At 31.2% G+C, this 21,260-nt stretch overlaps 1 protein-coding gene across 4 annotated transcripts; it reads left to right on the forward strand.

The window, feature by feature from the left end:
* Positions 1–1,117: 1,117 nt before the first annotated feature.
* On the forward strand, positions 1,118–16,036 carry LOC115720065 (rho GTPase-activating protein 7). Of its 4 annotated transcripts, none has more exons than XM_061107362.1 (23): positions 1,118–1,351; positions 1,494–1,685; positions 2,713–2,749; positions 3,574–3,650; positions 3,864–3,934; positions 4,017–4,095; positions 4,213–4,360; positions 4,462–4,581; positions 5,506–5,583; positions 5,753–5,808; positions 5,888–5,957; positions 6,926–7,013; positions 8,823–9,063; positions 9,182–9,403; positions 9,746–10,096; positions 11,936–11,985; positions 12,491–12,551; positions 12,633–12,716; positions 13,594–13,707; positions 13,785–13,954; positions 14,559–14,631; positions 15,174–15,380; positions 15,512–16,036. In XM_061107362.1, the coding sequence occupies exons 2-23, from the start codon at positions 1,632–1,634 to the stop codon at positions 15,686–15,688; spliced, it is 2,628 nt and encodes an 875-aa protein (XP_060963345.1). In that variant the 5' UTR covers positions 1,118–1,351; positions 1,494–1,631; the 3' UTR covers positions 15,689–16,036. The 4 variants fall into 4 exon arrangements, with proteins under 4 accessions (XP_060963345.1, XP_060963344.1, XP_060963343.1 ...); XM_061107361.1 differs by having other exon boundaries at positions 1,152–1,364; positions 2,698–2,749; XM_061107360.1 differs by having other exon boundaries at positions 1,152–1,351; positions 2,698–2,749.
* Positions 16,037–21,260: the final 5,224 nt, after the last annotated feature.

The following is a 21,260-nucleotide window of genomic DNA, read 5'->3' on the forward strand; positions in this document are numbered from 1 at the left end:
TCAAAAATGCTACAACCAGAAAGAAATCAAGAGTGTCTAGCAACGATATGTGCTACTCAATTTGCTGATCATTTAATAAAACGCAAAGAAACATTAATGTGGCATTTGGTTGAAGGTAATGAAATAGAATGTAAAGGAAAGGAAACAATCTTCATTCCATTCCTTTATTTGGTTGCATATTAAAGTGTTAGAATGTCATTCTAATGGAATGAGTTTTGGTGGAATGACTATTCCATTTTGAAATGGATTAAAAGACCATTATAATGTATGATAAGAAAAAAATTAATAATTTTTTTATGCATTTTAAATTTCATTACATTCTATTTATATTCCTATATTTTTATTCCTTCCAACTTAGCGCCACCTAAAAAGAGAAGATAATTGATCACTACGTATAGTCTGAACACACAACATACTATCGGATTCAACGACTACATTGTTCCACTTATTACTCTATTTCCCAATTAAGTTTAATTTATTTTTAAAGATAATTCAATCTAATCCAATAAATATTATATGAATACGATTCTAATAAATATTAATTTCAGAATATTAGATGGTTCTTGATCAAATCTATCATATTTACCAGATGCATTTACATAAAATCAATCCAATGATTGATTCAATTTCGCAAAATGATAGGGATTAGATCTCTTAGCAAATTTAATATCCAATTTATAATCCTAATCTATATACTTAGCGAAAATAAAAAATCTATTTTAGGAATATATATATATTTTTAAGGAAAATATGACATATAGTTATGATTTCTATAAACGACCATTTTTTTTTTGGTAAGGACGACCATATGATTTTTTGTATAGTAATAAAAATAAAAAAAGATTACCAACTTTTAGCCCACCATAATGGCCAACCATCGATCAATTACACCTCTAATAAAGCAACGAATTTATTTTAGAAAAATAAATAATTAAATATGTTAAAAATAAAAAATATAAAACACACGACTATAATCTCAGAGAACTGACGTGTCAACTTTTTATTGGGTAAGCTACAAAGCTTGACTAAATCTTGACTTCACGCAACCAGATCCTTCTTCTCCAAGTAGGTGAAAAAGCAAAGACTATGTTCTGTCTCTCTCTTTCTCACTCGCCCACATATTATATTTTAATAACATTACCATATTACTACGACAACCACTATTGCTTTCTACCTAATCCAATAAGGGAAAATTAGAGAGAAAATTAATATTTTCTACCATATTAATTTTCCGGCAAAATTTTCTGAGCTAACCCTTTTAATTACGAACCTTGTCTCACATTCCCCCCCTTTTTTTTTGTCTCTCTCTCTCTAAATCAATTTCAAGAGATAAATATGGCGAAAAATCAGAGTAAGATACTGTGGTAAAATAATTACGGTTGTTGTTTTATTTAATTCTTATCTGTTTATCTATCTGTACAATCGAACCTTAAGCTTGCTTTCTAGGGTTTTATTGAATCGTTCTGAAAACTTCTTTTTGTTCTTGTCTTCAGATCGCTTCGATTTTTAACGTTGGTCTCCGATCTACTAACGATTATCATCAATGTGGCACTCGTCTCGGCCGGGTTGACTCATTGTGAACTCACTGAGAGGTCTAAAGGTTTTTTGACATTCAATGGTAAGCGGAGAAAATGGCAGCTTCTTTAGCGACTTTCGAGCGTCCTCGACCAGTTGCTCCTAATACGGTATTCATCTCTCTTTTCTTTCATTTGTTTGGTTACTGAGAAAATGAACTGAAGATTGACCGGAAAGTGTTTGGATCTTATGGCATTTATACTTTACTTAGTTTAGTTTGATGGAAATTGACCCTAGGTTTAAACGAATGTGGACTGTGTTGTTCGAACTTGAAATGCAGGTTGTTTTTTTTCCTTTTTATATCACATAGTGGGGACTGGGGAGTATGTAAGCTTGTTATGCTTCTAAATGAAATATATACTTGATGACTTAATTTCCTTACTCATTTTCGTAGTTAGGGAAAGAGAGGGAGATCATTGTTTGTTCCTTGTTTTTTTTCTTAAAGTTCTAAATTGCATTTTATATAAAGTTTATGATGAGACTGAGGAATAGTTCAGGGCACATATCATGATGATTCTAAATTGTGCGATAACTTGTCCATAATTTAAGATTTTATGTTTCAGCTATTCTGATAGTATACATTTCCTTATTTTTTCCTCTTGATGGTATACATGTCAATAATTTAAGTTTAATTTTTCTGCTATTCTGACAGTATACATTTCCTTATTTTTTCTTCCTGAAGATGGAAAGAAATTTAAGCAACCCTGATGCCCGGTTTGGAATTTGTATTATGCTCTAATTTCTCCGTAAAGTTATCATAAGTTCAGAGTTTGTGCGATGAGTTTTCGCTCTATAACTTCATGTAAACAGTTACCAAATTAAATTTGAATCTATTTTGCAACACTTCAATTTTTATAGTTGTTATGTACAAGCTTTGTAACTCTTAGATGTGATCATTTTGTTTTGTCTAATGTAAATTCAGTCACTTGGCAGTTTCTTTGCATGTGATATATTTGTTTGGTTTTTGGTTCTTCTGTTGTTTTCCATTGGAGTTTTTGGAATGCTGTTTGTTAAATTTATAGCTTATTGTGTTTCATAATTTTCTTGTTGCATTCTATATCTTTGTGCTTGCTGTAAATATGAACTCCCCCCTGCCTGCCTTTGTGGGCCCTTTACTAACAGATGATGATTCAGCAGGTTTTCAAGAGTGGTCCACTTTTCATATCTTCAAAAGGTTGGTAAACAGTTTTCTCCTTCCCTTAGTGTATACATTTCCCTAGAATATTTCTTTTAAATTGTTCTAATTGGGTGCATGTGCACTAACACATTATATTTTGTTCCAATCAATAATTTGGTTGATCTGTTTATCGCACTCATTGAACTTGCTTTCAGATTGTCCAACATATTAGATTTTGGAAGTACGAACAGTCCTTTATAAATTTATCTATACATTTTAAAAATGCTTACTAAATTGTCTATACGTTATCTCTGTAACGTTTATCAATAAATGCTGCCGTTTTCATATAGGAATGATGTTAAATGTTTCCATATAGAATCCATAGAATTTTAGTATTAATCCTTTGTATGATTCAATTATTCTATTTTTAGATTGGCGGGATATATTAATTAACAAAGTAAGGTGAACAAAATGATGCAAGTTGCTTCGGAGAAATGCCATTGTATTGAAATGGACAATGTAACTGAAAATCGTTTCCATAAGCTCTAGAAATGAGTGACGAAGATGTGACATGTCTTATGCCTAATGTAGTAAATTGCAATGCTTCTGCATTTGAATGTTTGATATGTGGACAATATGGTAGTTAGGGCGTGTGCTGTTTTTTTCCTTTCTTTTTCAATCATCTTACAGTTTATGTGCATTTTAAATTGATTTTTAATTTAACTAGACGGCTCATGGTGTAGTAGAGGCATTTACTTCTTACGTATATGGATATTTTATGATCTTTAAAAGGAAAAGAAATATGCCTTTCTGTTAATGCCCTCACATAACATGGTCACCTTACGACTTACCTTCTCAATTTTTATTTGTTGAAATTTCAGGAATTGGCTGGAAGTCTTGGAAGAAGCGGTGGTTTATTCTTACACGCACTTCTCTGGTTTTCTTCAAGAATGATCCTGTTAGTGCTACATACTTTATCCCTTTTATTTTGGTTACTCAAGTAGTTGTCAATTTTACTGTGCATGTTTGGTGAGAAACAGTTTGTATTTTTATGCAAGTTTTTTGTTGTCGTTGTACTTAGCTTTATTTCTATAGTATTATAATGCTGAGTTGGTGTTCATTTATATGACAAAGTAATACAAGTTATAAACTGTGTGGTATGTATTTATAGAGTGCACTTCCGCAAAAAGGGGGTGAAGTAAATCTTACATTGGGTGGCATTGACTTGAACAATTCTGGAAGGTATGTGAAAACAATGGAATTATATTAGTGCTACGCTGTTGCTTTTGCTGTATACTCAATCTTTGCAACTTGTTTCTTATAGTGTTGTTGTTAGAGAAGATAAAAAGCTGTTGACAGTTTTATTTCCTGATGGGCGTGATGGCCGAGCTTTTACCCTTAAGGTGATGCACTGAACTATTAGATTTTTGTTTTGTCTACTCTTCTCTGTAAGAGCAGTGTAAAATGTACTGTGCTACTGAGAAATTATTTTCATGTTCTCTTACTTTGTCAATTTTCAGGCTGAGACATCAGAAGATTTATATGAATGGAAGACTGCCCTTGAACATGCCCTCGCACAAGCACCAAGTGCTGCCATTGTTATGGGACATAATGGGATTTTTCGTAATGACACAAATGACACAATGGAAGGGTCTTTCCCTCATCAATGTTTGTACTTGAGCAACTGATACTTCTTTTAGTTTTTCATTTAGTGATGGTATTAAATTTTTCGAGTTCCTTTACTTATGAATATTCCTTGTTTTTTATAGGGAAGGATAAGCGTCCTGTTAAGTCATCAGTTATTGGACGACCAATTTTGCTTGCATTAGAAGATATTGATGGAAGTCCATCTTTCCTTGAGAAAGCTTTACGGTTTTTGGAAAATTTTGGTCAGTTGTTTTTTCAACACCATCAATGACATTTCAACCTTTATAAATATGTAGTAGAAAATAATTACATGTATGTTACTATGGTAATGCAGCTTAACGGCTAGGTCCATATCAGCTTCAATTTATATGACATTCTCTTTCTTTTTCTAGGTTTGCTTGGCTTTTTTATTTTTTATTTAATAAATATTTTATGTTTTAAAAGGTCATAATTAATTAGGTAGAATCTTTTATCAAGATTTTTCTTGCAAATTGGACACTGATATTAAAAGGAGAAGTTAAGAAGTGCATTGTTTTCTCATCTATATTTCATACATTTTACTATATTCTCTCTCTCTCTCTCTCTCTCTCTCTGTCTTAGCTTCTGTAACTTTCCTGAACTTTTTGTTAAATATAAAGATGTAAAGAATAATCCAAAATCCCGATATAGGATATCGCTTAGATAATTATAATCTGTTCAATAGGAAGTTAACTTAGGAACACCAAGCCAAGACTGACATGGATAAACATTTTGTACTGTTCTCATATGCTGTTTATTGCTCGCGTGATTTTCATTGGTTTGTTATGTGGCTTCATGACCATAAGTGAAAGAGAACTACTATTCTCGTACTTGAAAAAAATTGAACACCAAGCCAAGACTGACATGGATAAACATTTTGTACTGTTCTCATATGCTGTTTATTGCTCGCGTGATTTTCATTGGTTTGTTATGTGGCTTCATAACCATAAGTGAAAGAGAACTACTATTCTCATACTTAAAAAAAAATTGAACTTTACCATTTTGATTAGCATCGTTTTACTCATACGAGAGCTGTGTTTAGCTTATTGAGAGAGTTATTTTGGTTTTGAATTATTCAATTTGATCGATCATAGAATTACTATTGTCTTTCAACAGTCACCAAAGGCTCTTTTTTTGATAAGCAACAGGTACTAAAGTTGAAGGAATTTTACGACAGTGTGCAGATGTTGAGGAAGTAGAACGAAGAGTACAAGAATACGAACAAGGTATTTGCTTCAGGCTGGCTACAATATTTCCACGATCTCTTGTTTGACTGCAAGAACATTAAAAACATCTTTCAAGAATTGATAATTTGTTTCTAGTTTTGCTTATGATCTTGGATTTTTATAAACATACAGTCCTAAATGAAATTGTACAATGTTTTGTTGTTTGTAGGCAAGATTGAATTTGATCCTAATGAGGATGCTCATGTGGTTGGTGACTGTATTAAGGTATTTGTTTCAAGTAATACTATCTGTGACAATTATGCTTTATCCATTGATTTCAATAATCACCAAGTCCCGTTGGCAGTATGTTCTGCGAGAGCTACCTTCTTCTCCAGTATCAGCACCTTGCTGCACTGCCTTGTTCGAGGCATATAGTAAGTTCTTACTTTTTTGTTCATTTTATATTTATGTTTCATGTTATCTTTCTTGTAATAGCTTAAAACAAAATTATAGTAGCTTAAAACACTGCCTTGTTCGAGGCACATAGTAAGTTCTTACTTTTTTGTTCTTTTTATATTTATGTTTCATGTTATGTTTCTATTATGTTTTTTCTATAATAGCTCAAAACAAAATTGTAATAACAAGAAAAATGATAGACTGAAGTTCTTGGCTTCTCAAATAAATTTGTATACCTTTTCCAAGTGGCAATTTAATAGGAAGGTACTGTAATTAAAATACATTAATCAAATGAACTAAAGGAAAGTTAAAAATACGGCATTTTCAACTTTAGAATAGTTTTATTGATTGTTGGTAGAATTTGTTACTTCCTCTTATTAGGGTTTATCAGCAATAAAATATTTAATTTTTATTGTTTTTGTTTACCTTATTTTATTTTCTATACTTTTCATCTTATCCCAACATTTTAAGATCTTCTCATTTTATTCTTAAAACATGTTACCAGGCAAGAACATAGTATTGAAGAAAGGCCTTAAATGTATTAATCCTTGTTTAAGAATTTATAATTTATGTATTGCTTTATTATTATTATTATTATTTATTTATTTATTTTTTTGACAAAATGCATTGCTTTATTAATAGTTGTTAAATTTTACAATTTGTGATAAAACCAAACAAATTGTGGCTTTATGAATACATTATGAAGAGGGGTTTGAAGATATTCCTGAGAGATTGCAATTTTATTTTGTAGAGTTTGGCTATTGTATTTTGCTCTTTGTTGCTGGGTGAATCTTTATTTATTCCTCATTTCTAGTTAACTCATGATTAATAACACAAGTAGTTTCGTTTCAAAGAAAAAAAAAAAAGAAAGGATTTGCACATGTGAATTTAGGTGAATTACTATCTATTTGCTTATGTGGCTTTGCATTTTTTGCTTCGTTTTCAGAAATTGATAGAAAGGAAGCTCGAGTGAGTGCAATGCGCTCTGCAATCTTTGAAACGTTTCCTGAACCAAACCGCCGATTATTGCAAAGGTATCCCTCTACTCCTCTCTTTCATGATATCTCAATGGATGCCTAGTATTCCTCTTCAAAAGGTAATCTTTGACTGTAACTAAATTAGGTGTCTTCATATCTATTTCTTTCACAGTATATGTGATAACTGAAATGATATTCATCAACACTTTGTTGGTTTTTATTTATATAAATTTGGAGGAGATTTTTTTTGGGAAAACAAATTTTTAGAAGTTCTTCATTTCATGGTTAATTATAGTATGGTAGACTAGAGTAGACATTTCACTAAATGTCAACTTTGCCCCTTGCCTGGCGTGGTGATAAAACCAAGTGAGAAAAGGAAAAAATATATAGAAGCGGAGGAATAACTCATAGAGAGTCATGGAATATAAACAAAAAAGATGAACTGGTGAGAGGAAATTTGAATTTTTTATAATTCCATTGACATTTGCCTAAGCAATTGATATAAGAAGACTTATTTGGCAGATGTGAGGGCTTAATTTTTGGTTTTTTTTTGTGATGTTTGAGTTTAATCAAACTGTTCTTAGTGCCACCATTTTTGTTGTTGTGTTGGTTTGTGATGATGCCCGAATGTATTTACCCTTTCTTGTTTAGGTTTATTGTGCATGTATAATCTGATAGGTTGGGTTGAAGTTTGTTAAATTTTGGGTTTCATTTGAGTTTTCTGGTTTGAAAGCTTCAACGAGATGAAGTTAAAAATAAAAATATATTAGTTTTAATATTAGTTTACTCATTTTTTTTTTATTTAAAATCAGTTTACAAGAGGTTTGCAGCTGGTACTTTAATTAGACCTTTGAACAGGGAAAAAAATATCAATTAAGGAGTAAATGGAAAAAACAGCATGTCTCTGAGAATCTTTTATTCTTACCATAATAGCCCACAAATTTTCTTTAATTTATTTGAATTCTTGACGGAGAACAAATAAAAAAAAGAAATGAAAACTAAAGTAATGGAGTCGATAAGTTGGAGTATTATCGGAAAATACTTTTGCTGCCTGAAAACTATTTCTGTACATTTATTGATATATATCGATGGGCATATTATATGTAATCTTTTTGATGAACCCAAAATATCTGGCTATTTTGGGATATATTGGTTACACTACCAATTTTTTTATCTTATTTATATATTTTGAATTTTTTTTTATTAAAGTTATTTTGAATTATTGTCACATATATATGAAAATCTAAGATCAAAAATCATATATAGTCTTTCTTACAAGATTGAAAACTGTGTTTTGATTAAACAAAAAATATGAATATTGAGTATCTGTAGACTGTAATTCAGGTGTATATATATTTATAGAGGTGCTCTATTTACTTGTTTTCGTCTTCATAAACATTGATTACTATTCTATTTATTATACTCTCTATTACTAATCTATATTTCTTATTATTTTCAGTAAAAAATATTTAGCTTGATTCCATGTGATACGTGTCTAATTTTATTGTTGTAATTGTTCAATTTTATTCTCTTTGAAGATTTTCTTTTGTATATTTAATAATATATATCTGGTTTTTTTTGAAATTTCCATCTAGATTTTCCAAAAGATATTTTCCATAACATTATAGTGCCAATATTTTCTTCCGTGGTTTGTACTACCTGCTTGCCTATTCTCCAATTTTGACTGTGGAGTGACTTCTGCTTTAATGAGAAATCTCCTGCTGCTTGTGATACTCATTATGTACTTGGAATTTATATTTTTTCATGCTTCATTTCTTAATTACCTTTGTTTAATTTTGTATCTCTACCAACTCTAATTGGAAATCTTCATATGCAAGTAACAAGTTAATTATGCCCCTTTTGCAGAGTACTGAAGATGATGCATATTATATCATCTCATTCTCATGAGAATCTGATGAATCCATCTGCTGTTGCTGCATGCATGGCGCCCTTGCTTTTACGTCCTCTATTAACTGGTGACTGCGGATTAGATGATTTTGATGGTAATGGTGATAATTCTGTCCAGCTTCTTGCAGCTGCAAATGCTGCTACTAATGCACACGCAATTGTTACGACACTCTTGGAGGAGTATGAAAACATTTTTGATGTAAGTGGTTCTTATCCTGTTGTCAATCCTTATTTTCTGGCCATGAAGCAAACATTGGCATGAAGCATAATGCTTTAGAAATTAAATTATGTTGCTTACCTATTAGATTTTTATTCAGGATGAAAATCTACAAAGATGCTCAATCTCGGCTGACTCGCGGATTGAAAACAGCGGGAGTGAAGAATCTACTGATGATGAAAATATTGATATGAAAGATAATGGTTATCATGATGCGGAAAATGAAGTAGATCCAGAAACAGATGATGATCCTGAACGTGTACATAGTGGGAAATTAAGTGAAAGCAGTGGTTATGCTGGCAGTGATCTCTATGACTATAAGGTCAACTTTGTTTTCTCCATTATATTATGCTCATATACATGATTGTCTTACAATAAACAAGTATGCGTCCCTAGATATAAATATGTTTTAAGTACATTAATTTTGTATGTGTTGAATGTTGTGGAGAATTTTCTAAAAATAACTGTCTTTTAAGAAAAATTGACTAATTACTAAGGTTTCTGTTTAAATATGCATCTAGTTGGCCAGTATCCCACTCAGTAACTTAACGCTATGTTCTGCTGCGACCAAAAGAAATATGTTGGATCACTTAGGAATTTACGATACATGCAAGTTACTTCTATGAACATTTTAATTGACAAACACTTCATTTTATGTACACAGACATTTGGGGTTGATGATTCAGATGTAGGTTCACCCAAAGAGAATCATGCTTCTGCAGAGGGTTCAAATTTATGCGTTGATCCCCAACAAGTAAGAGATCCAATAGCTCAATTGATAGAAGAACAAGGTGATCAGAAGAAAGGTAATGAAAACTCAAATGAGTTGGATCATCCAAGTACTTCACCAGCTGGTGAATCTTACCGATCAATGGGGGAGATCCTATCATCAATGGATCCAGGGCATCCCTTACCTTTGTCTGGTCTTGAATCAGGTCCTGGAAAGGCTATGAATAAAGTCAGTGGTGGTACCAATCATAATTCAAAACGATCAACATTCTGGGGAAGAAGCAATGTGAGTACCGTGCTTGATACCCTGTACTTCTTACATGAACTACTAGTGTTTCATGATTTGTTTTGCAGTTATCAATGTGTTATAAAATCAAAATGGTTTTTTTTTTTTTTTTATTTTTCTATTTTCTTTTCTCATTTATGCATCATTCTCTACTCTAGAAAATAATTTTATTTATGGTAAAGATTGAGTTATTTGGGTCGTGCTGAAGCTGTATAGGTTATTATTACTATTCTCTTATTTGATTCATGTTGCATTTTTAAAATTCAGTAATTGTTGATTAGTATAAATTGTTATGCAGTATGATACATATAATTAACTAGGCCATATGTTTACTGATTATAGGAGTAAGACATGCCCCAAGAAATAGACCATATTTTTACACATGCTGACATGGCATATTACGAGATTGAAATTTAGTGTAATATTTGTTTCCATAATGGTTACATAGCATACTTGCTAATATTTTCTTTGTTTTCAGAATAAATAAATAAAAATTCTTCTTTTTCATCCTTGTCTCTCAGTAAGCAATAAAGCTGTATACCTGTATTTGGTCAGCAAGGGGTTAAGTGTGGATAAGAAAAACACACAAAAATAAAAGTCTAAAGTGGGGTAGAAGTAGAACTAGTGAAAGTAGTCCTTAATATGCCTTGATTCTTAAAGTGCAAGTACTTATTCTAGTTTTTCTATGCTAATAACAGTTGTATTCATAGTAATACTAATACTTGTTCTTTTGTGGTTTTTAAATCCATGGTGGTGTTCTTTCATCCATTGTTGAAATGTCACGATTTACAACAAAAGTCTAAGAAGAGTTGGTACAATAAATTAGTCACATAGGAGGAACTAGTCATTAGTCAAATACAGTGTACTTTCTAGTAACTTTTCCTTTTGTTTTTGTGAAATTGGTTCCTCACCCTGCAGTATTGAAGGGAACTATAAAACTTTCTATGTAGGAACATAAGAGGGACTTGAACCTCAAACTTCTTAGGAACAAGCCACATACTTTACCATTTGAGCGTGAGCCACCATTCTTTGGTAGTTACTTCCAACTATGATTTGACAGAAGTTTTGTTGAAGTTCTAATATGAGAATAGTTCCAAAATAATTAAAAATGAGAAGGCATAAATTGCATCAATTTCAATTTGGTAGCTCTCCATTAATGCCGAATTGTATAAAGGAAAATTCAGTTTGAATAAAAATTTCTTCAGGTTCAAATCTCTGTTTGAAGTTATGCTGAATACCATAAATTTGATAGTCATTTTTTATAAAAGAATTATAATAAAGGGGAAAATTATGTATTATTCTATTATACTGATGCCGTTTAGTATTATTCTATCATTGTTATCTTGACCATGTTTTACTTTCAATTTGCTTTTGTTTAATTATGTGTTTAATTTCTTGTTTAATGAATATCTGATTTCAAATTCCAAAAAAAAAAATTGTGTATATTGTTTATTGATATATGAATAGCAGTACAACCTTCGATATATGTAGTATTTTCAGTAGACTAAGGAAATATCCTTAAATGTTAAACATATAATCAGCTTAACTGGGAAAGAAATAAACTATATTTACATCACATCCACACTTAACATAAATAGACTAAGAAATCTTCCAACACTAGTTTTAGAATTTATTATTTAATTATATAAAAGATTCGGTGTAGCTTGGTTTATTTGACAATATCGTACGGAGATAACTTTTACATTTATTAATGATTGCTCTTGTTCATATGCGTATGCTTAGTGTTTTATTATAAGAAGAGGACCTGAGCAGAAGTCTAAATTTTATGATATTTAATATGAAAAGACATTTAATTCGCTTATGATGGTCTTCTTGCAGGTTAGAAAGACACCATCAATGGAATCAGTTGACTCTTCTGGAGAGGAGGAGTAAGTTTCTCAATTTCGGGTTTCAAACTTGCTCTTTTTTTTTTTTTTTTTTTTTTTTTTTTTTTTAATTTTATGCAAAGTTCATTCATAATGTTTAAGTATTATGTTTTATGACATCATTATGCGAGTTAGTTTAAAAAGAACTCATGACATTCTCTTAGGAAATTTTAAATCTTTATGTTACTGGTATACTTGTAAGGCGTGTTAATTGTGTTAGCTATGAGGTATAGTGTTGGTTGTTTTTCTTATTTGTAACTTTTGCTACTCCTAGAGTGAGTTGGTCTGATTGACTATCAGTTTCTAAAGGAATGAGATTTTGACAGCAAAAACTGGGCTTTGTCAGGCAAATATATATCTTTTAGTTAAAGAAACTATGTTGGTCATTTCTAAGATCTCTGACTTTAAATATTAAAAAATTATTGTACAGCTTAAGCAACTTCTTGTTGAGTTCTCATCTCTGTTGTATACTTTATTACAAGTAACCTAAATTTATATGATTTTGTAGGCTTGCAATCCGAAGGCTTGAAATTGCGAAAAATGACTTGCAACACAGGATTGCAAAGGAGGTATAATTCTTTCCCTAAATTATTAAATAAAATACACTGGAAGCTGTTGATATCGCTAACTGAATTTGTCACTTATTATAGGCCAGAGGAAATGCAATTCTACAAGCTAGCTTAGAGAGAAGGAAGCAAGCATTGCATGAGAGACGGTTGGCACTTGAACAAGACGTACGATTCTTTTACTTGTTGCACTTTCTTCCCTAGGTTTATGTACAGCCTATCTGCTTTAGAAGTTCATATTCCCTCAGATCAAGTATTTTCCATTGGATATATGCTTGCAGTTTTCATAAAAAAGCATAAGCATGTGTTAGATACTGCATTGGTGACAAGGCCACCTTATGCTTAGGTCTTTATGCATTCTTTTGTTTAGAGGAGTTTATGAAATGAAGTGAGGTGTCAAAAGTGTAGGGTGAGAGTGTGTAAGCCAAATTTGTAGTGTTCTTATTGTTAAAGTGGAAAATCTTTACAAGGGTACAAGACAGGCCCTTGTCTTTGTGGAATAGTTTCTCCACTGTTAGTTTTTGTGGGGCATGCTTGCATTATCTTTTACTTTCCAATTTTCCTTGCAGAACCTATATATTCGTGTTTACATTTTTTTAATTTGCTTTGTTTTATTAGCCCGTCCAACCATTGGGGTGAACAAATGTCAAAGGAGCAGGTTATTCTTTTATGTCTCCTTTTAAGCATGCAATTGGAGAATATTTTTTTTTCTTGTTGCCCCTTCTTGAAACAGAAGGGCCTATTAAGTGAGTGCCTTGGTGACTGAGGCATATGAGTTATGCTAAAATAGTTTTAAGTGTCAATATATGCTGTTATGCATTTTTTTTTTCATTTTTCGTGTGTTAATATATGATTATTTTATTCTGTTTCATATATAAATCAGCACAAGAATAATAATGTCAGTACTTGATGCTAACATCTTCCTGTAAAAAATCTACATTTACGATCCATCTCAACTTCTGTTACTGGGAATGTGAATGCACCTGTGAGCAACAGCTAGTTTATATATTATGTCTAAAGTCTTCTACCTTTGTAATGACTGCAGGTTTCAAGATTGCAAGAGCAGCTTCAAGCTGAGAGAGATCTTAGAGCTGCACTGGAAGTTGGTTTGAGCATGTCTACCGGACAGTTTTCCAGTTCCCGCAGCATGGATTCCAAGGTTTATGCAGCTCAACTTACTTGTTTCTTTCAAATGCTTGTGTAATACAAATTCTTATTGCTAAACCTGATGTGAAGACAAGGGCTGAGCTAGAGGAGATTGCGCTTGCAGAAGCTGATGTTGCCAGATTGAAGCAGAAAGTTGCAGAACTCCATCATCAACTTAATCAGCAGCGGCAAAATCATTATGGTTCCTTGTCTGATGCATGTGATCGTTATCAACATGTTCAAACTCATAATTCTCAGCAGTGAGTAGAAATTACTCTGTTATTGTTATACTTGGGATGTCAGTGTCTTGGGTTAATTCAGAAAGACTATAATAGGCCCCCAATATTGTAAATATGCTAGGCCTAATAAGAAAGTCCTTTCATGTCATTGATTTTTTTTACCCTATTCTTGTGTGAGTATAATTAGTTATATTCCAGCTAGGTATTTAGTACTTTAAATCTGTGGGTATCAATTAGGCATGTGGGTCCTTATGGATTTGAATTGGGTGAGTGGAAGATGTCTCAAATTACCTCCAACACTCGTACCAGATTTTACCTGTTCAATACAGAAACTCATTCACTCTATCATTATCACTATCTTTCTCTTTCATGCTGATATTCTATGTTTCTGCACTATCGTTCTAAAATTAAGGTCCTGTCAGATTATTCTGAGGTCTTATGGTTAAAATGTTTGGATTGATGTCTATCTCCATTTTTATGCTCTGGAACTTGCAAACATCTTATGTTCACATATCACTATCTCCTTTACACGCACTACATTATACATGACATTGACATGCATTGCTAATGTGGAAGTGCATTTTTATTATAATTAATTGTAATTTCTCTCTTTGGTTTTCTGCAGAAGATTTCTTCAGCAAGATTTTGACACAAGTCTTGCTTTCTGTAATCATGAAAGGAAGCAAAGGACTACTGAGGTAGGTCTTTTAAGCTTCTGCCATTTTTGTTTAGTTCAGTCAAGAATATATTACCCTAGAATTTGATAATCATTTTATCTTGCTCCTTCTGTTTGTCTTTGTGCTTTCTTCTGAGGCTCCATGGTTTTGCTTAATTATTAGTGAAGTAAAAATTACCAAGGATATGTTTACAGTTAGTGGGTTGACTTAACTGTGTAGTCCTGAGCTGGAAAAAAAGCATTCAAATGATGCACACAAGGAAAAAAGAAAGTGTAGTCCTAATTTTAGCGCTTCCTCTGTTCTATACCTTTCCACTTGTCTTTCTCATTTTGTTCTGTCTGAAATAAGTAAATTTAAAAATTAAAATCTTTTAATGGTAAGGTTTGTCTAATTTTTAGTCAAGGTGGACTTGGCGAAATACGACATACATGTTTCGTAGCAGTTTTCTTAAAAATAGCATAGTTCACCATTATTTTCCCTGTGCCCTGCTTTGCTATCCTGTACTTGTAGGAAATCCTTTTCCCAAATACACACCAATATTAATCCTAATTCCTTCCCAACAGGAAAGTTTGTTGGGAACTGATTGGAGAAATATGAAAGGACAAGTATTGTCATCTGGTAGCATCAACAGGCAGCCAGGTCGGAAACCATTCATGGAATCAACTAGTTTGAGTGATTCAAAGAGTACAGAGGCATCCACCAGTATGTCAGTGGACGATCTTTCAGCTGTTGATTCTGCTGCAGTGCCCTCCACTTCTAGAGCAGCTGAAGTAAGACAGTTTCTCAAACCAACATTTAGGCTCAATTTACGAAATTTGCTGTCTTTTGTGTTACTGCTAAGTGACTCATGCCTCCGCTGATTACTGTATATTTCTAATCATCTGCATCCCATTTGTTCTAGGTGGCAGATTATCCAAGACACCCATCTTCTGCTTTAGTCGAATTGACAACACGACTTGATTTTTTCAAGGAGAGACGTTCTCAACTAATGGAACAACTTCATAACCTTGACTTGAACTATGGTACAACGTCAGCACAAGACTTTGTGTATAGACCATCATCTCCTCCATGGAACTGATGTCGAGAAATGATGATGCTCACCAAATGAGTCAAGCAAAATAGTTTGACACCTTGCTGTATATCCTTCAATTATGCTTGCATATGTTAATATCCTTTGTAGTGATATAATTCACTGGTTTTTCATATTTAATTTTTTTATTTCGTTGGAGAAGTTGTGTCTGGATCCCTTATGAATAGGTGTTTTGGTCTCTCTGTCTGTTTTAATTTTATTATTATTTCTTCCTTTTGGGATTTGTAAACAGAGCGTTCTTTGATGTGTCTATAGTAGGCGTAAGTAATATTATTGAGCACAATGTTGTAAGAGAAACAGTTTGGAATCGATTTGTGCAATGCTCTTATTTTGCCATTTTGTGGAATCACATTGTGTGTTTTTTTTTTTAATAAAATCACTTGTATTGTTAAGTTGGTTAAATAATGGGTTTTATTAGGGTTGGACATCCGATGTACTCTAATTTTTTTTTTTTTCTAATTCGATCTAATTCAATGAGTAATTAGACTTCAAAATCTAATCCTCATCCAATTTAATTAAATATCAAAATCTAATCATCTAATCTAATTAGTAATTGGATTACATAGAAGCTTTTAATTGGACATTTAATTTTTAATATTAATTTAAAAATATATAAAACTAAAAGATACTATTTATTTAAAGGGTAAATACTATTTTGGATCTTGTGTTTTGTAAAAGTTACTAAATTGGACTCTCAGTTTTGTTAAATGACAAAATGGACTTTGTATTTTTCAAAATAGTACAAATAGAATCCTGAAGTGTTTTTTTTTGTTAAAATAAAACTTAATAATAATCTGACCTATGATAAAACTGATTAAATTTCAACATTTGTTTATGTTAGGAATTGTCTTTAAGTTAGTTATTGTAGAGGGTGAAATCTACAATTACGAAATTTGGGTACTAGCAACCTGTCAACAACAAAGAGAGAGACAAAAGCTCAATTGGGAGCAACGGTGGGGTGTCAGCCAACTTCGATGCTCAAGTTAGTATGATTGTAGTAAAAAATAACAAAAACAAAAAATAAATGAAATGTAAATGGTAGCCGGACGGATGAGTGGATAAGCGAACAAACGGACTAAAGGAACAACTATGGTGGTGAGGCTTAAGAGAAAAGTTTAGAAAAGACGACTGTCTGCTTGAGCAAGTGAGTAGTGTGAGTATCGAATCTTCGATGCCCTGTGTCTACCTTATGATTTTTTTATCGTGTGTCCTCAGTACCGTTGCCCTCCGTCCACGTCACCCATCAGACTCGTTCAAGTTGGTTGCTTTCCTAATTTTAAGGGAATAGTAACTGTCTTTCTGACTGGTTCAATATATACTTGGTTCCACCCGTTTGGCTGATTGGCTAGGCTTGGACCTGGTTGCGGGGTGAACTGGCTCATGGCCCATAAGTTCACATGTTTGTCTATTTCAAGGCCTAATGAGTTTGTCTGGCTACTTTATTGGGCCTAATAATATCGGGTTCATTACTGATGGGCCCGTCTCACTTGCATATTAGGCTTCTTAAACATGTTGTAAATATTAAGCAATTTTTTACCTCTACAGTTTGTCCCTCACTCTCCAACGAGAATTCATTCTAGTTGGGGAGTTAATAATATCAAATTAGGTGCTACTGTTGAATAACCTGGGTGTTGGCCAAGTGGTTTACCTGCTTAAGTCAAATTAGGTGCTACATGTTGTAAATATTAAGCAATTTTTTACCTCTACAGTTTGTCCCTCACTCTCCAACGAAATTCATTCTAGTTGGGGAGTTAATAATATCAAAATAGGTGCTACTGTTGAATAACCTGGGTGTTGGCCAAGTGGTTTACCTGCTTAAGGCAAGCGGTGTATGCGTGTCTTGCTGTTTGAGATAAGAAAATTGCATGAATGGTTCAAGCATGGCGATTGAGTAGTCCTTGTCACATGCGGGTATGTGGCTATCTTTGCTGAGTAATATTTGTGTGAATAATTAGTTCTTCAAAGGGTCTCTTTTCTAAACTAAGTCATCTTGTTGGTCTAATCAGTTAGACAGACGCTTGGATATAAATTGCTTATAAAAGTCATACATTGGGCTAAATAAAAATATTTGGCTGTCTATTTCAAAATACGAGATGAGAGGAGTAGATAGACGTACATATATATGAGGTGTAAGGAAATAGACATTTGGTTACGTAAAGAGATAGATATATATATATACATATGTTGTAAGGAGATAGACATATATATATGTTGTAAGGAGATGGACATATATATATGTTATAAGGAGATAGATATGTTGGGTTTTGTGCCCTAAATAAAATCCATTTCAATATAATCAGATTTACTAATTAATAAAAAATCAAAAATCATTCTATGTTGCATGGTTCACATGATTTATTTCATGATTATGTTTAATGTATGAATTCTATTAAGTCTAGAACATATTTATTTATTCACGATTATAATGTCGTCAATAAAGTGGAATATAATCATGATTATATGTTCAAAAGTTTAATTCTCATGATTTGTCAGTTCATTGGATTTAGACTAACATGATAATCGACGATACGGTATACTTACACCTTGGATAAGTGTTATGTCATTTCCAAGGCATTGGTAAAGTTTACCAGTATCGAATGTATGGAGTATACATTGGAAGAGACCGATATTGATCTTGGATTAGATATCATAAACTTACTGTTATATCTTTCTAAGTCAATATCAATGGTTGATCTTAGGTCTATGGATCTTAATCCTGATATGGTTAGGTTTAGCTTAATTGTATTATCTATGTTCTTCAAGTTGTTCGTGAAAGCTAACCAATGGTTCTGTCGGATATTTACATGTTGAGAACATGGTAGTTCAATTGAGTGGAAGCGCTGATCATAGGTATGAAATCTATAACTTCTATAAGTATTTAGAAGTGAAACGATGATTTCCTTCGAGCTTGGCTGAATAGAGATAAATGATTGAGATCTCATTTCAGTAATTATATTAGTTTACTGAAATATCATTTATAGGTAGCTAAGTGTTTTAAGGATAAAATACATTGAAGGGTAGAACGGTAAATTTGTCCTTTTCAGTGTAGATCATGTATAGACGATCTTTGACTATTAGGATTGTAACAATGGATAATCATAACGTATCTATATCGTGGTACATATAGAGTGTTCTTTATAATTGAGAGTGTATTCAATTCCAATTCTATAGTGGCGCAAAGCGGAATTAATCAGTTAGAGAATTTACTTAGTAAATTCTAGATCTACTTATTGAAAGCTTGATTATATAGGCCCATGACCCCTTCACTAATTGAGATAATACTGCTTGCAAACTTAGTTAATTGATTTTAAGTATTCAATTTTAATTCTAAAATTAGACTATATCTTATTTATGATTTTTCTTTAAGTAAGGCTTAATTGTGAAGAAAAGAGATTTTGGGATCAATTTATTAATTAAGAGGTTTTGTATGGTCTAATTAATAAATTATATATATGACAATTTTATTTGATAATTAATTATAATTATTAAATAAACAGTTTTGACATTTATAGGATTGAATTGGAAAATATAGTATTATTGAAAGAAAAATAACTGGTTGGAATAAAGTGGCAAAATTGTAACTAGAAAGTAGTTCACTTTGTGGCCGGCTATTAAGTTATTTTTGCCCAATATTTTATTATTTTTTAATCCATATAATTCAAACCTAAGCGCTAGATGAAACACTATAAAATGAACATGATGCTCTCATCTCATCCACTTTGTCAACTTGACTTTTCAACCTGCCAAAATCTAGTTTTCATTATTTGACAACTAGTAGATGAGAGAGTTTTCTTCCATAGTGATTTCACTTCCTTCATTGTTCTTCCTATTTCAGCCTATAGTGATAGAGTGTCATGCCCACACATAGCAAGTCAAGTACTCAATCATAGTGAATAAGACGGTGGTAACCAAACCCGAAGGAGAGAAAGAGATTCAGGCTCAGATTTTGTTAATACTCTGCGACAGTAAGGAACAAGGGTTAGAGATCTGAGCGGAAAAAGTCATTATATTCCGCTGCAACCAATGTAAGGTTTTCTAAACTCTTATGTGTTTAATTTTATTGTTTTAGAGATATTCATATTTAGAATGTTAATCAACATATTTGTTAGTAAATCTAGATCCTGGTAAAATATTTCCAACAAGATTATTTAATTAATTAACTAAATAAAAAAATTTGTTGCATTAAAATACAAAATTTTACTCACCATCGATAATCGCAGCAACAACAAAATACAGTAATAACAATAATCAATAAGTAACAATGACAACAATAGCAAATAACAAATTTTTAAACATCGATAATATTAAAGTAGCGACAATGACAATAAAAATTATAATGGTAGATAAACCCACGATAGTGGTGGAAGACTATGAGATTTTTGAGAGAATTTATTTGTGGCTGAATTTTTTTAAATTACATATTTAATATTAATGATTTTTTATTATTAAAAGTATGAACTAATTGTGTTTAATAGGTGTTTTAAACTTGACCCCTAGACCCCTAAAAAAAATTGAACAGTAGACAAATTATGATCTAACATTTAAAAATAGTGTACAAATCTGTATCTAAGGAAGCCCTCCCAAAATGGTTTAAACATCCTACTTTTTTTTTTTCGGTGAAAATCCTAGTCTTATTTGGCTAATAAAGAAGCTAGACTTGTGTACAAGTAATTAACATATTAGTAATTCGTTTTTTTAATGTTTTTTTTTAAGGGAGAGACACTTTTCATTGGATATTATTATTGAAAATATTTAATTATAAATTTAAAATTTTAAAATACTAAATTATTAGATTTTGATCTCATAACAAATAATAAAAGATAAATTTAAATTTTTAATGTTAATACTTAATTTAACTAACTTAATTAAAAAAATAAAAAAATATTTCTTTTATATTAAATAAAAAAATGTTTTATATAAAATATATCTAAAACAAATTCAACATTTTTTTCTAAATAATTTTTTTTTCTCTAATAATCTCAGTTCATATAATATAAAATGATAGAATTTTTAAATTAAATAAAAAATTAACACAAAAATTTAAATTTTCTTAATAATACTTATTCATACCCTTATGTCCTTATACTAGGTTAATTATTACGTGAAATATTACACGTATATTTCGTTATATTTTTAATTTTTATTTTCGTTATATGTATTTTTAAAATTTTATAAATAAAAAAGAAACCACTTATTAATATTTTAATTTTTTCAAAAATACAATATTTAAAATTTTAAAAATTTGAGGAAAATAAATATAAAATTTAAGAATATTAAAATTGAACCTACTCTTAATATTAAAAATAACAATAAAAAATAATAAAATTATAAATAATATATTAATATATATTTAAATTAATCTAAAATAATAATAATAATAATACTTATATATTTAAAAAAATCAACCCTTCTAACACCGTTAAATTTAATAAAATATTTTTACTAAACCAATAAAAATTATTTATTTTATATATAAAAATATATTTTGCTTAATAAAAGATATTACTCGTTTAAGCGATTCAAAAAATAGATATATATTACTACATGTAGGAGTAGTACT

This window comes from Cannabis sativa, unplaced genomic scaffold, assembly GCF_029168945.1.
Source record: "Cannabis sativa cultivar Pink pepper isolate KNU-18-1 unplaced genomic scaffold, ASM2916894v1 Contig1, whole genome shotgun sequence".
Lineage (NCBI taxonomy): Eukaryota > Viridiplantae > Streptophyta > Magnoliopsida > Rosales > Cannabaceae > Cannabis > Cannabis sativa.